Genomic DNA, 12,894 nt, shown 5'->3' on the forward strand with positions numbered 1-12,894 from the left:
AAAATTATTTTGAGGTGTAAAATTGGCTGTTGTTGTTATCTAGAATTTATTGAATAGAAAAACTTTAAGATGAGATTATCTGTCAGAGTAAACATGCTGAAATTAACAGTATTTCTCTTTCAAATCCATGTTGCAAAGGGAATGCAATTGTATCTTAGAATTTACAAAATTATTTTGAAAGGTTTCTCACTGAATTTTAGTCTACTGTTTATTTACGGATCACATAAATGATTTTTTGACTCAGAAAATATCATCATTATAAGTCTGTGCCAGCCCTCTTTCTTGCTCTTGAAACTACTGCTGCAGTATATATGGAAACAATATAGATGAGTTTACTAGTAGAGAAATATTTTGATGATGTGTATATACAGTATTATAACATTTTGGTTTTATTTATTTCTATTATATATAAGCAATATTTATTTATTTTTACAAAACAGCAATAGATTGAGGTGCAGTTGTATCTCAGATATTGTTGATGTCTGTTCCTTTTGATAGATATTCTTTCTTCCCCAGGAAATTCTTACCTAGATCCAGTAGACATTGAGTAGGTAGTTCATCACCTAGATTAAAACACTGTTTTCCTAGTTTCCTTAAGATTAGAAAGACGATCTTAAGATAGTTTTTAATTATGAAAGTAACCAAGTTGATGAAAAATACAAATAATGTAGGACATAAAAAGTTGAAATAACCAATTTTTGTCCCTCCTTACTCCCTAAAGCAATAATGAGTTAACAGATTGAAACATATTTTTTATTCATATTTAAATAATTTTTAATGCAAATGGGCACATACTATTTTTAATGTTCTAAAACTTCCTGTTTTTTTTCCCCATCTCACGACATATTCATGGACATCTTTCCATTTCATTGCCTATAGAATTTCAAGCTACATAGTATTCCATTTTAAGAATAAATCATAGTCTAGTTCTCTGCTGATAGAAGTTTAGGTTCTTTTTGTTATTTGGGCGTATGTTTTAGTTTTAAAGCCTGTCACTAGTTAGTATGTTTTTATCAGAATCAAAAGTTGTAATCTAATCGTTCCCATCAGTTATAGGTCCTCCAGCTATATTGCCTTGGTCTTATGGTGTAGAAGCCATAAACATTCTATTTCCTTTTCTTGGAATCTCCCCTTCTCTTACCTTTTCACTTCCATTTCTTAAATTTCCCTCTGATCCTGTTGCCTCCCCTTTCCTCTTCATCTCTCCTGTCCTGATCTTGGGTTGGATTAAAGGTGGGTGTGGGGATGGGATCCTACTTCTGTTTTCCAAAGCAGGAGTCCTTTCTTCTAGGGCAGAGGACCTTCCTTTATCTGAACTGGCAAGGAATGAATCCAAGACTTGTTCCTTCTTGCTCTACTGCTGGAGTTTGTGAGTTGGGTGGGCTTCCCCCCCCCCCCACCAGAGTTCTTAGTTCTTCATCCTTAACTTTGCACTTCACTCCTGCATACTAACAGTTTACTCCCCTACTTGGTTTAAACCTTGAACAGTGGTTCTCAAAAAATATTCTTAACTACATTGAATTTCAGTAACTAGGATCATAGAATTCTGTATAATTTTTGCAGTGTTTCTATAGTGTTGAGGAAAAATAACTAATGAATAGTATTTGCTCAGTGTTGCTTTTCAGTTTTTCTCTTGTCAGTGTTTCTTAAATATTTTGATGCCTGTTAACATGAGAAATACCTCATGGAGACTGAAATTATTTCCAGGCCAACCCTAGAGGGTGATCGCCCAAGATGAAAAACATAGTTTTGGGAGCAAAGGGATGTGGTTGATGGTGGCAGTGATGTTGAGGAAGGAAAAAAAGATTGAGAATTTACAGTGGTAGATGGCCCCGTTCTCTCTTACTTCAAGCCAGTATACTCTCCTTTTTTCTCACTCTGTCATGTCATTTCCCTTTCCTTCTGTCATCTTCTTTCCACTCTTTTCCTGAGTCTCTATGGGGGCTTGGGCACCTTGTTCAGCTCGTAAGAGCTGAGGGAGTCATTGTTCCCCGTAGTGTGTGTAGGTGGGAAACTTTTTTGGCACCTCAAATTCAGTTTGATTGTATTTTTGCAGAGCGGCAATACATTATTATTATGGGTATATTATGGGATAAATTGATTTTTATGTGCCAGCCTGCATATTTAACCACTATATTTATCTTTGTTTCTATGGAAAATTGAAAGTTTTGCAAGGTTTTGGAAGACCTGCAATGTGTAAGACATTTGTGCTAAGTATTCTGTGGAATGTAGATGTTGAGGTATTCTCCCTGCCTTTCAGGAACTTATTTGCGTGATGTTTGTGCTTGGGGTTTTGCCAATGAGATGAAATCTAAATATTGACTAGACCAGTTGTTCCCAGATCTTTCAGTATCCTGGGCCAGTGAAATATAAAGTAAAGGAAAATAAAGGAAGAAACATACATGACTATTACATTTAAAATTTTGCCAATAAGACTTTTAAAGCGAACTGCTACTTATTGTATCATTTCCTATAGGAAGGCTGTTTTAAGAACAAAAGAGTAAGACTGAAATAATTTCAAAAAAGGAACAGTCCTTTCCAAAAATTTCAAGTTGGCAAGCCTGTAGTTGTGTGTGTATTTCATGGTTATTATTGTATATATTTTGCCATATATCATTGGCACCTTTTATATAGACTGGTGTTAGGAGAACCACTGATACAGAATAAGAGTCAGCAAACTTTTTCTATAAAGGACCATATATAGTAAATATCTCAGGCTTTGCAGAACTAGGATCCCATCCCCACACCCACCTTTAACCCAAACCATTCAGCTCTGCCATAGTAGTGGGAAACCAGCCATAGAGAGTAGATAAAGTGTAGTTTGTGGGTGTCTTCCCATAATACTTTATTTACAAAATAAATGGTATTAAGCTGAATTTGGGCCTCCTGATCTAGACAGACCTAACTCATTCCATGAATAAGAGTTCCAGAGACATTAAGTAACTTGCCTGATAAATGGTATGCAAAAGTGACTCACATTTTTAATAGAATAAAATAAATGTTTTAAATGTCCCTGCCTATGTAAGAAGTTGGATTAGATTATTAAAAAAAAAAAAACTATTGTTTGGTAGGGCAGAAGGCCTGCTCTGCTGGGATCCATAGTTGACTAAGTGTTTTACTAATTTAGTGTTTAACTCCCCACTATATTGAGATTGTCCTATTCTGCCAGGTTTATTCAGCTGATATTTATTGTGCATATATTATACATCAGCCTCTGCCCCAATCATGTTGATGCAGAACTGATTCATTAGAAGAATCTGATTTTTTTTTTTTAAGTTATGTTTTACCTTTTGGATCTTATTTCACTTAGCTTAAAAAATAAGGCAAGGTGAGCCAATTGTATTGCTTGTGTAACAGCATTTGAAACCAATTTTAGGGGTTTGTTTTGTGAGTTTTGGAGCTAGTGACATAATATGGTAGTATAGAATTGTTTATTTGAGCTCTGTTTTGATAATACTTTGCTCACTAACTAGAGGATAGCTAATGTGTTTTTGTCTTTGAATTTATTCAAATCCTAGTCATGCTGATTACATCAGCCCTGTTTAGTTCTTTTCCAAATCTGGTTCTCGAAACCTGATTGATACCTGCAGAGTTCTGATACTGCAAATCATAGTGCTTCCGAGAAATTTCCACTTGAGGATTATTATTATGATGATGGTGGGGATGGTGAAGATGTCGATGATGACAGTGATAATGGAGCCTACATTATTTGACTTTTTACTAAAGTACCAAGGATTTTACCAGTATTAACTATCTTCATACACATTTCTTTCCTTCTTGTTACTTTGACTGCTATCCATCTCTCCCACTAAAGGCTAATCATCACTTGTGCACCCATCATATATGTACCCATTTAAGGCTGTTACTCTAGCAGTTCTCTTGTCTCTTTCCTACATTACCACTTTTTTTCTCCCTCTGCTGGATTAGTTTTATCAGCATACAGGTATATTGTTTCATTCCCATCTTTTAAAAAAAAAAAAGTTTTTTTTTTACTTCATATTTTTGTCCACCTATAGCCCATTTTTTTGCTTCCTTTAAGACTTTTTGTTTTGTTTTTTTTGCGGTACGCGGGCCTCTCACTGTCGCGGCCTCTCCTGTCGCGGAGCACAGGCTCCGGACGCGCAGGTCCAGCGGCCATGGCTCACTGGCCCAGCCACTCTGCGGCACGTGGGATCCTTCCGGACTGGGGCACGAACCCGTGTCCCCTGCATCGGCAGGCGGACTCTCAACCACTGCACCACCAGGGAAGCCCCCTATAAGACTTTTAAGAAAAAGAGCTGTCTGTACTCACTGTCTTCATTTTCTGAAGACAGATGAGGATGCACACCTCCACCCGCACCCAAACAACTTTTGTCGAGGTCACCAGTGAATTCTACTTTGCTAAATCTTAATTGACCTCCCAGTACCATTTGACATAGTTAAGCACTCTGCCCATTCTTGGACCATTCATCTCCTTTGCTGGGTTTTCTTCATATCTGTGCAACATATCTAAACAACATAGAGTGCCTTGGTAGTTCCATGGTGATCCAGTGGTTAGGACTCTGTGCTTTCACTGCTGTGGGTCCAGATTGAGTCCCTGGTCAGGGAACTAAGATCCTGCAAGCAATGCAGTGCCGCCAAAAAAAGGTCACTATTAAAATAAATAAATAAACAGCATAGAGTGCTTCAAAGTTTAGTCCTTGGGCTTCTTTTCTGTTTGAACTCATTTCCTGAGTTACCCAGTCTCATGGTTTAAATACTTCCATATAGTCTAATTCCAAAATGGATACCTATTCACCGACTCCAGACTTGTGTCTCTTTTGGCCTACTTGATATCTCTGTTTGAAAGTCTAATGAGAATGTCAAAACTTTACATGTCCAAAATTGAGCTCTTGATTTTTCTGCCCTAAATTGTACTCTTCCTCATCTCAGTAAATAAATAAATAGCACAGTAAATAGTACCTCCATCCTTCCACTTGCTCAGACAGACCTTAAGAATTTTCCTTGACACTTGTTTCTCTCACACCCACATCCAATCCATTTGCAAGTCTGGAGGTTCTACTTTCAAAAATATCCAGTACCTCACCCCTTCTTACCACCTCTGCTATAAGCACTCTGGTTTAATAGTAATTATAACAATAGTCAAAGTTTTGAAAGTTAAAAAGGATTCATTGAGGTGGGTAGGTAGAAGAAGTTAATTGCAGGCAGAAGGGCAGTGCAGTCATAGGCATGAACAATGTTGAAGAGATTGGTGTACTCAAGGGATAAGAATATGTTACTCAAGGGATAGGAATACGTTATAGCTTAGAGCAAAGGTGTGGAGTTTGAGAATGGTAGAAAATGTAGTTTGGAACCTGGATTCCTAGTGGTTGAACTTTATCTCTAGGCTGCTTGTTATCGGCCCCAACAGTAGGACATTCGCCAAACCTAAATGGTAGCTCCCGGTGGCAGTGGTTCTCCATAAGTAAAGGAGAAGAATTAGACCACCCCAACCCCCAAGATGATGAGATATATTCTCCTGCCCCTGACCAAACCCACACACAAGACATATCCACACAAACCTTTGTTTGAGAATCACGGTTGGAGGCAGTGGGCCCCCAGGATAGATTTTTTTTTTAAGCAGTAACTCTGGTGGCAGTCTGCAGGAGTTGCTTATTTAGTTGTTTTTATAGTGGATGCTGAAGAAAAGATAGATGCTTATGACTGTTTGGGAATCATTCCTTGACCACTTCAGTAGCTGGAGGGGAGCTGGGGGAAAGAGCTGAGCAAGACGAATGCTTATTTTTGTCTGTTACTTTTTTTTTTTTTAACTAATTGTCTAGATTTACAGTGCCATTACTAGTCTTATAGTGGTTGACAAAATAACTGAATGCTTTTTTTCATTCTTTTCTAATTCTTTAGGAGCGCCTTTTTACCCAAGTCAGCCAGTGTATCAGTCAGCACCTATCATAGTGCCTACGCAGCAGCAGCCCCCTCCAGCCAAGAGAGAGAAAAAAACAGTAAGACATCTTCATTAAGTTTTCTCACTTTAAAATTGAATGTCCATTTACTTATCAAATAAGTTTACCCACAGCTGTGATAATTATTCACCTCAGTTCCCAAATGACTGCCAATTTTTATTCCTCCCTTATATCCTCACCACTAGACTTGGAGGATTTGTATGGGCAGATAATTAGACGTTGCAAGTACCCTTTGCTTAGTATCAATTTTCAACATGCACTGAGCCAGCTATGCTAAATGACAACATGCCATCCAGCTCCAGAACAGGAAGTTTTAATCTTCTAAAGTCTCACTCAGTGGGAGGAATTTGAGCTCGGTTCTCACATCCTTGTTGTCCTTTAACTCTAGTCCTAGTCAGCTCCGTATTCAAATATGAATTGACAGGGGAAAAATAGCACAAGAGAAAACGGGCATAGTATTAAGGACAGCAAGAAAAATCTTTCCTATAGAATATATTTATTTTAAGAAACAGAAAGCAGAATTTAGAAAATATATTGTAATTGTTTTAAATAAATTACAGAGACTTTGCCTCTATCTATTCAGGCAGGCCCAAGAGAATTGGAGTACAGTAATATGAAATACGCACTGCGGAATATTTTGTAGAAGAGTGGCTTGCAATCTTTTATCCATCAGAACACACAAAATGAATGATGTTTATAAGAGATTCCCACATTCACACAAATAAAATAGGTGGGAGTGAGATCATAGCAATACTCTTGCAAGTACTCTCATTTAATAAAAATTAATGAGGTTCAGAACTTTGGTTCTTTTTTTATCAGAGACAAATTATTTGTGCACACATCATAATAACCATGACATGCCAATGTATCATGACACTACAGTTGAGAAACTGCTGTGGAAATGTTGACACAGCATGGTAGATGTTGGACTTGAAGAACACTCTCAGAATGCAGAAAAATTAATAAAGAAAATAATGAAAATGGAACACGGTATTAATAGATGTTACTGAAGAAGAAAGTAGAATAAATGAATTGTAAAACAGTACATAAAACTGTAGTAGGGGACTTCCCTGGTGTTGCAGTGGTTAAGAATCCGCCTGCCAGTGCAGGAGACACGGGTTTGAGCCCTGGTCTGGGAAGATCCCACATGCTGCAGAGCAGCTAAGCCCGTGCACCACAACTACTGAGCCTGTGTGCCACAACTACTAAAGCCCGTGCACCTAGAGCCCGTGCTCCGCCACAAGAGAAGCTACTGCAACGAGAAGCCCGTGCACCGTGATGAAGAGTAGTCCCTGCTCACTGCAACTAGAGAAGAGCCCACGCACAGCAACGAAGACCCAGTGCAGCCAAAAATAAATAAATTAATTAATTAATTTTTAAAAACCCAAAAAACTATAGTAAGCATAAGATTCTATACCTGAAAAAATAGCTGATAGTAGAAATCTTAATAAAGACTTACTCCCAGGAAAGCTTCCAGATACAAATGGTTTTATTAGTGAATTCTTTGACATTTTCAAGAAGCCAAAGCTAGCTTGATAAGCTCTGGATTTAATGACAAGCAGAGGGGGGCTTTCAGCACTGTCCCAGGATGGAAGGCCTAGACCCAAGTACTCCACCTCCATTATAGCACCATCTCCACTGATGTCTATGCATAGGTAGCCTTCAAAAAAATTAAAAGAAGACCATACACATTGTTCTGTATCTTGCATCTTTTCATTTACCAATACATCTTGACAGTCATTCCATATTAGTACATGTAGATCAATCTCATTTTTTCTACTGGCTGTTTGGTATTTAATTGTAAGGATGTAGCATAAATTTTTTTTTTTTATACAGCAGGTTCTTATTAGTTATCCATTTTATACATATTAATGTATATATGTCAATCCCAATCTCCCAATTCATTACACCACCGCCGCCCCTCGCCACTTTCCCCCCTTGGTGTCCATATGTTTGTTCTCTACATCTGTGTCTCTATTTCTGCCCTGCAGACCGGTTCATCTGTACGATTTTTCTAGGTTCCACATATTGTAGCGTAAAGTTTTAACTACTGTGTTCTCGATCAGCCTTTAGAATCTTTCTGTGTCTTTGCTGGGGAAAAAAACAGTATTGCAGTGAGCATCTTTACATGTATATACAAGGTTATCTGCAGCATAAATCCCTGTTTCTGAGTCCTAGGATACGGATAGTGTACATTTTGTTAGAGAACCATTTAAGGGCTTTAAAACTTTAGATAGTAACTTCCGTATTTTAAAACTCTTTTACGAATCTTGTCTTATGTTAAGCATTATAAATAAAATCAGTCAATTTGGCATTGCTTAAAAGACAAGTGTTAATACTTTGCCTTTTTGACCTAGAAATTTTTCCAACTAGGTTTCATTTTAGCTTGTTGTGCTAATTAATTCAAGTCAGAGCTAATGGCCTAAATTCTTCTGAATGACCTCCTCTGGTTCCGTGATTGAAATCAAGTCAGATGTGGTGATTGTCAACTGTGATGTTTGAGAGATTTCCCAGTTTGCATCTTTATACATCATATGCCTATAAATCTACTACACAGGCACCCATCTATAAATATGCCATCTTATTTGTAACCTTATAGATAAGAATTCGAGATCCAAACCAGGGAGGTAAAGACATAACAGAGGAGATTATGTCTGGAGGTGGCAGCAGAAATCCTACTCCACCCATAGGGAGACCCACATCCACACCTACTCCTCCTCAGGTAAGACAGAATGTGCCATGATGGATGATGAGGTGTATTTTTTGTTCACTAACCTCTACTGAGCTCTTCTTTCTTCTATAGCCACTTGACTGTACTTTTCCTTTCTGTCAGTTGTCTCATAGCCTCGAATATCTAAATGATATTTAAACAGACATGTTGTTTCTCTTTGTAAACTGTTAAAACTTCCAACTTTTTATTGGTAATATTTCTCTGTATTGTCTTCACATTCAGAGCATAGCTGCTGCCACTCTTCCTAATGAACTATTATTGCATGGTACCAAAAGGAGCTGCATTCCTATGGAATCCTCATCATTAAATGAGTATTTTATATTTTCGATATGGAGTCTTAGGAGTTAAATGCTACACTCTGTGATAATATAAACATTAAAATTGAGAACTTAAACATTTTTATTGAACTGTGTTTGAGATGATTGCCTGTGTTATTCAGAGCATATTTAAATGTATTATAGGTATACCTCTTACTTTTTAGTACTACATAAATGAGCTTCTTGAGTGCAGGGTGTCTTCTTTAATTATTTACAAAGGTTATTAACAAGTTATGTCAAACACCTTTTTGTTCCTGTTGCAGAATGTGGTTATCGTGATCGTCTAAGAGTTCACTTTCTTGCTTTTAGACATCAAGGCTTTCCAGGAGAAGCTGAGGTTTAGCAAACTATGATAGAAAATGGACGCCCCCCCGCCCCAAGTTTGACAGAATTTTGATTTCATCATGGGGTTACTTTAAATTCTGCTAAACCATTCAGAGGAGAAGAGTGATTTCAAATCTTCAAAATATCTAAAGTGAATGCTCAGCATATAAAACAGACATAACCAAAGTTGTTAAGGTCTAGGAATCTGCTTGCTCCCCCCTCTTGTGGCCGATTGGTGAGGTACTTCTCAGAGCCCAGTTTACGGAACAAGTGATATGGATGATCAAATATAAGGCATTTCAGAATGACAGACTATTGACTTGATTTTAGTAGTACTGTATAGGTTTAAAAAAAGTTCTTTAAAAATTGAGCTCACAAACAGATGTCTTAAGTTTAGAGCCCCTTGAAAATCTGTGAATTTTGAGTCGACCTAAAACTTGGGACTTTGTATAATGATGTGTTTCACTTGGAAACGATGATACTCTCTGGCTGACTTTTATCTCAGTCTTCCATCATCTAGCTAAGTATAATATGTAACCATCTAGATATATGAATTGTAAGGTTATATTAATGATTGTTAATAGGACTTTTCACCATTCCCTATTATTTCCCCAGGGATATTCCAAATCTAGAATGATTGAACAGGGCTTATACTTAATCTTGTCCCTGTACGTAAGCATGGGACAAGCACCATATACACATTTAAGTTATTCACTTATGTGCTCTGTTAGGTGGGAACATACTATAGCGAAAATTTAGGATTAGTCGATCGGGGCAGTTCAGTTTTGGTCTGTATTTTCCCACATTAATTAAAATACTGTTACTGTCCAACTGTGTAGCTGACAACCTTTTGTTGATTTGTGTTTACATTCTCAACTTGAATATATATTAGTATATCTTTCTGCATTTTAATTCCCTGTGGGCTGGTTTGTTTTTCTTTAATCTTAGCAAGCTTGATCCTACTCTCTTCTGGTTATCTCTCTGTCCTTAGTCACAGGAATCCTTTTGCTTTTTATCTTTCCCCAGGGATCCCAGGCCTGAATACGAATGTATGTGTAATCATAAAGCCCATTAAATGTACATTTTTATTTGATAAAGGTCATCAGTCAATTATTATAATGTTGGTAGTTCTTTTTGAGGTGTAATGTTGTCTTGAAGCATCAGTTTATTTTATTAGGTAGTTTGCATTTAAATCCACACTTACCGATCTGTTGTCTTTCCAAATGCATGAAATTCATGGAATGAATAAATAGCCTCTTAACAGACATATGTACTAGAAATATTTCATTTTCTTCTTAAGAACAACAACAGCGCAAATGTGATGATGGCAACCGACACTTGGCTTCATTTTCTAGAAATTCATGGAGAGTGGTGCACATAGAGTAGGAGAGGATATCTCTGGTTAGGGGAAGCAATCATTAATGCCTAATTGTTATGTCATGTAAAAATGTTGACCCAATGTTTCAAAAGAAGCTAGAAATCAATCTGCGAGTTTTAATCGGCAACTAATTCTACTAATAAATAGCACTATGCCAGCCAAATAAGATCCTTCAGGTTTAACCTAAAAACTGCTGGTTTGTAGCCTTGGCCTAATTCTAAATAGATCCTAGACCACAGTCTTAGTAAGTAAGACTGCAGATGAGACAACCCTTTTCAGAATTTATGACTAAATGGTAAATACTGTATTGCTTTTGGCCTTACAGAGTACCTGCTTTGAGTCCCAATTGCATGTGATGTGAATAGCAAAGCCCTTTCCCTATCATTGAGCTCATCCCAGTCTCTTCAAGGGAGACAGAGGATACTTACTAATATATGACCGATCCTCCTGTGAAATGTATACTGAGAATTATTACAGCACAGAGACGACCAAGTGGGTCATATTTATAGCACAGGCTCAAATGTGTTGGATCACAGAAACCTATTAATGGTACTTGGTACAGGTGAGATAGTACAGGGGAGAGGTTTAAAGGTTTGGCTTAGAATCAGATATACTTGGTTTCAAGTCCTAGTTCCACAACTGAATTTTGTAACTTTAGCCAAATTACTTATCTTCTAGAACTTTAGCTTCCACATTTTAAAAAACAAGGGAAATAAATATCATATGGAGTTATTATAAGTATTAAATAAATACTTAAAATTGCTTAAGCTTGGGACACAATGAGCATTCAACAAATGTCATCTGTTATTAGTATTACAATTATTGTTATTTCAGAAGGCACAGAGAATGACTGGAGGAGTCTTGAAGGCTTCACAGCAGAGATGCCACTTGGGCTGAGTTCCCAGATTGATATTCACAAAAATGGAAAGAGAGAGAAGGGTATTCCAGGCAGAGTGGCAGCATGTGCAAAAAGGCAGATGGAGATGGGAAATTGAGTGAAGGGAGACTGTTACCATTTCTAGCGATAAATTGGGAAGTCATTTGAAGGAGAGGAAGCCAGTGAGAGAAATATTCAGCAATTGGTTACTAAGTAAGGATTATAAAAAGGGTAACCCTATAATTTATCATCGCAATTAGGGCAGTTTTAGAAATGAATGGGGATGCTATTAATCATTTTGCTGGGACAACAGGCATAAACCAGTACTGTCCAGGTAAACACATTGCATGGTTCCCCTAGGAGTTAGAGAGAGGGAAGAATCAGAGGTGATTCTTCAAGCTTAGATACTGGGATTTATAGTAAAACATAACATGGAGTGTACATGGATGTTTGAAAAGGGGGATAATGAATGATTTTGGCAAGCAGGCAAGCTAAGAAGAGTTAATTGAGAGAAACTGCATTGGAGGAGGAGAATGGAGAGGAGAAACAGGTTTTTGCTGCTTCTGTTTTTGTCCTGAAGAGTAGATTGAATTTAAAATTGTCCTGCTTCCTGAGTTTTAAAATGATCTGTGGAATAACTCCTTGAGATTTTATATCTCAGATGTATTAAAGATATAGAAATATGTGTAATATATGTGCCCATTCAGATGATCATAGTACACAGACAGAGGTGCATGAATGGACAGAATACTAGAGTACTTGATGCTGGTCGGTCTCCACTCTGTCACTTAGATTTATGACCTTGGGTCAGAATGTGAAGCCCTTTAAACCCTTATTTTTTGATATGTAAAATGAGGGATTATACTAAGTAATCTCAGAGTTCCCTTTTAGTCCTTAAATATTTAAGTTGGAAAGAAGGGAACATTTTTACTTTCCCTCAGCATCAGAGTCTCTCAGCTATATCTCTGTTGTTGATAGCAGTGAGGCACAAGGAACGTTTTCACATTAAGAAATGTGCCAGCTTCCTGAAAGTCATTTTGGACCCTGCAGGGTAAAAATAAGTGTATGGTGTTGTACGGTCAGCCCTCCCTATCCACAGGTTCTTCATCTGCTAATTCAAATAACCAGGGATGAAAAAGATTCAGGAAAAAAAATTTCAGAAAGTTCTAAAAAGCAAAACTTGAATTTACCATGCACTGGCAAGTATTTACAGAGCATTTATGTTGTATTAGGTATTATAAGTAATATAGAAATGATTTAAAGTACCTGGGAGGTTAAATGCAAATACTATACCTTTTCATATAAGGGACTTGAGCACCTGAGGCTTT

At 37.2% G+C, this 12,894-nt stretch overlaps 1 protein-coding gene across 16 annotated transcripts in view; it reads left to right on the plus strand.

The window, feature by feature from the left end:
• EIF4G3 (eukaryotic translation initiation factor 4 gamma 3) overlaps nucleotides 1-12,894 on the plus strand; it is a 366,964-nt gene that overhangs the window by 203,584 nt on the left and 150,486 nt on the right. For all 16 annotated transcript variants that reach the window (XM_060310039.1, XM_060310035.2, XM_060310045.2 and 13 more), the window contains 2 exons: nucleotides 5,881-5,978; nucleotides 8,539-8,661. In XM_060310039.1, the coding sequence (XP_060166022.1) occupies nucleotides 5,881-5,978; nucleotides 8,539-8,661 (221 nt within the window). The remainder of the gene's footprint in view (nucleotides 1-5,880; nucleotides 5,979-8,538; nucleotides 8,662-12,894) is intronic.

The sequence above is a fragment of the Globicephala melas genome, chromosome 1, assembly GCF_963455315.2.
Source record: "Globicephala melas chromosome 1, mGloMel1.2, whole genome shotgun sequence".
Lineage (NCBI taxonomy): Eukaryota > Metazoa > Chordata > Mammalia > Artiodactyla > Delphinidae > Globicephala > Globicephala melas.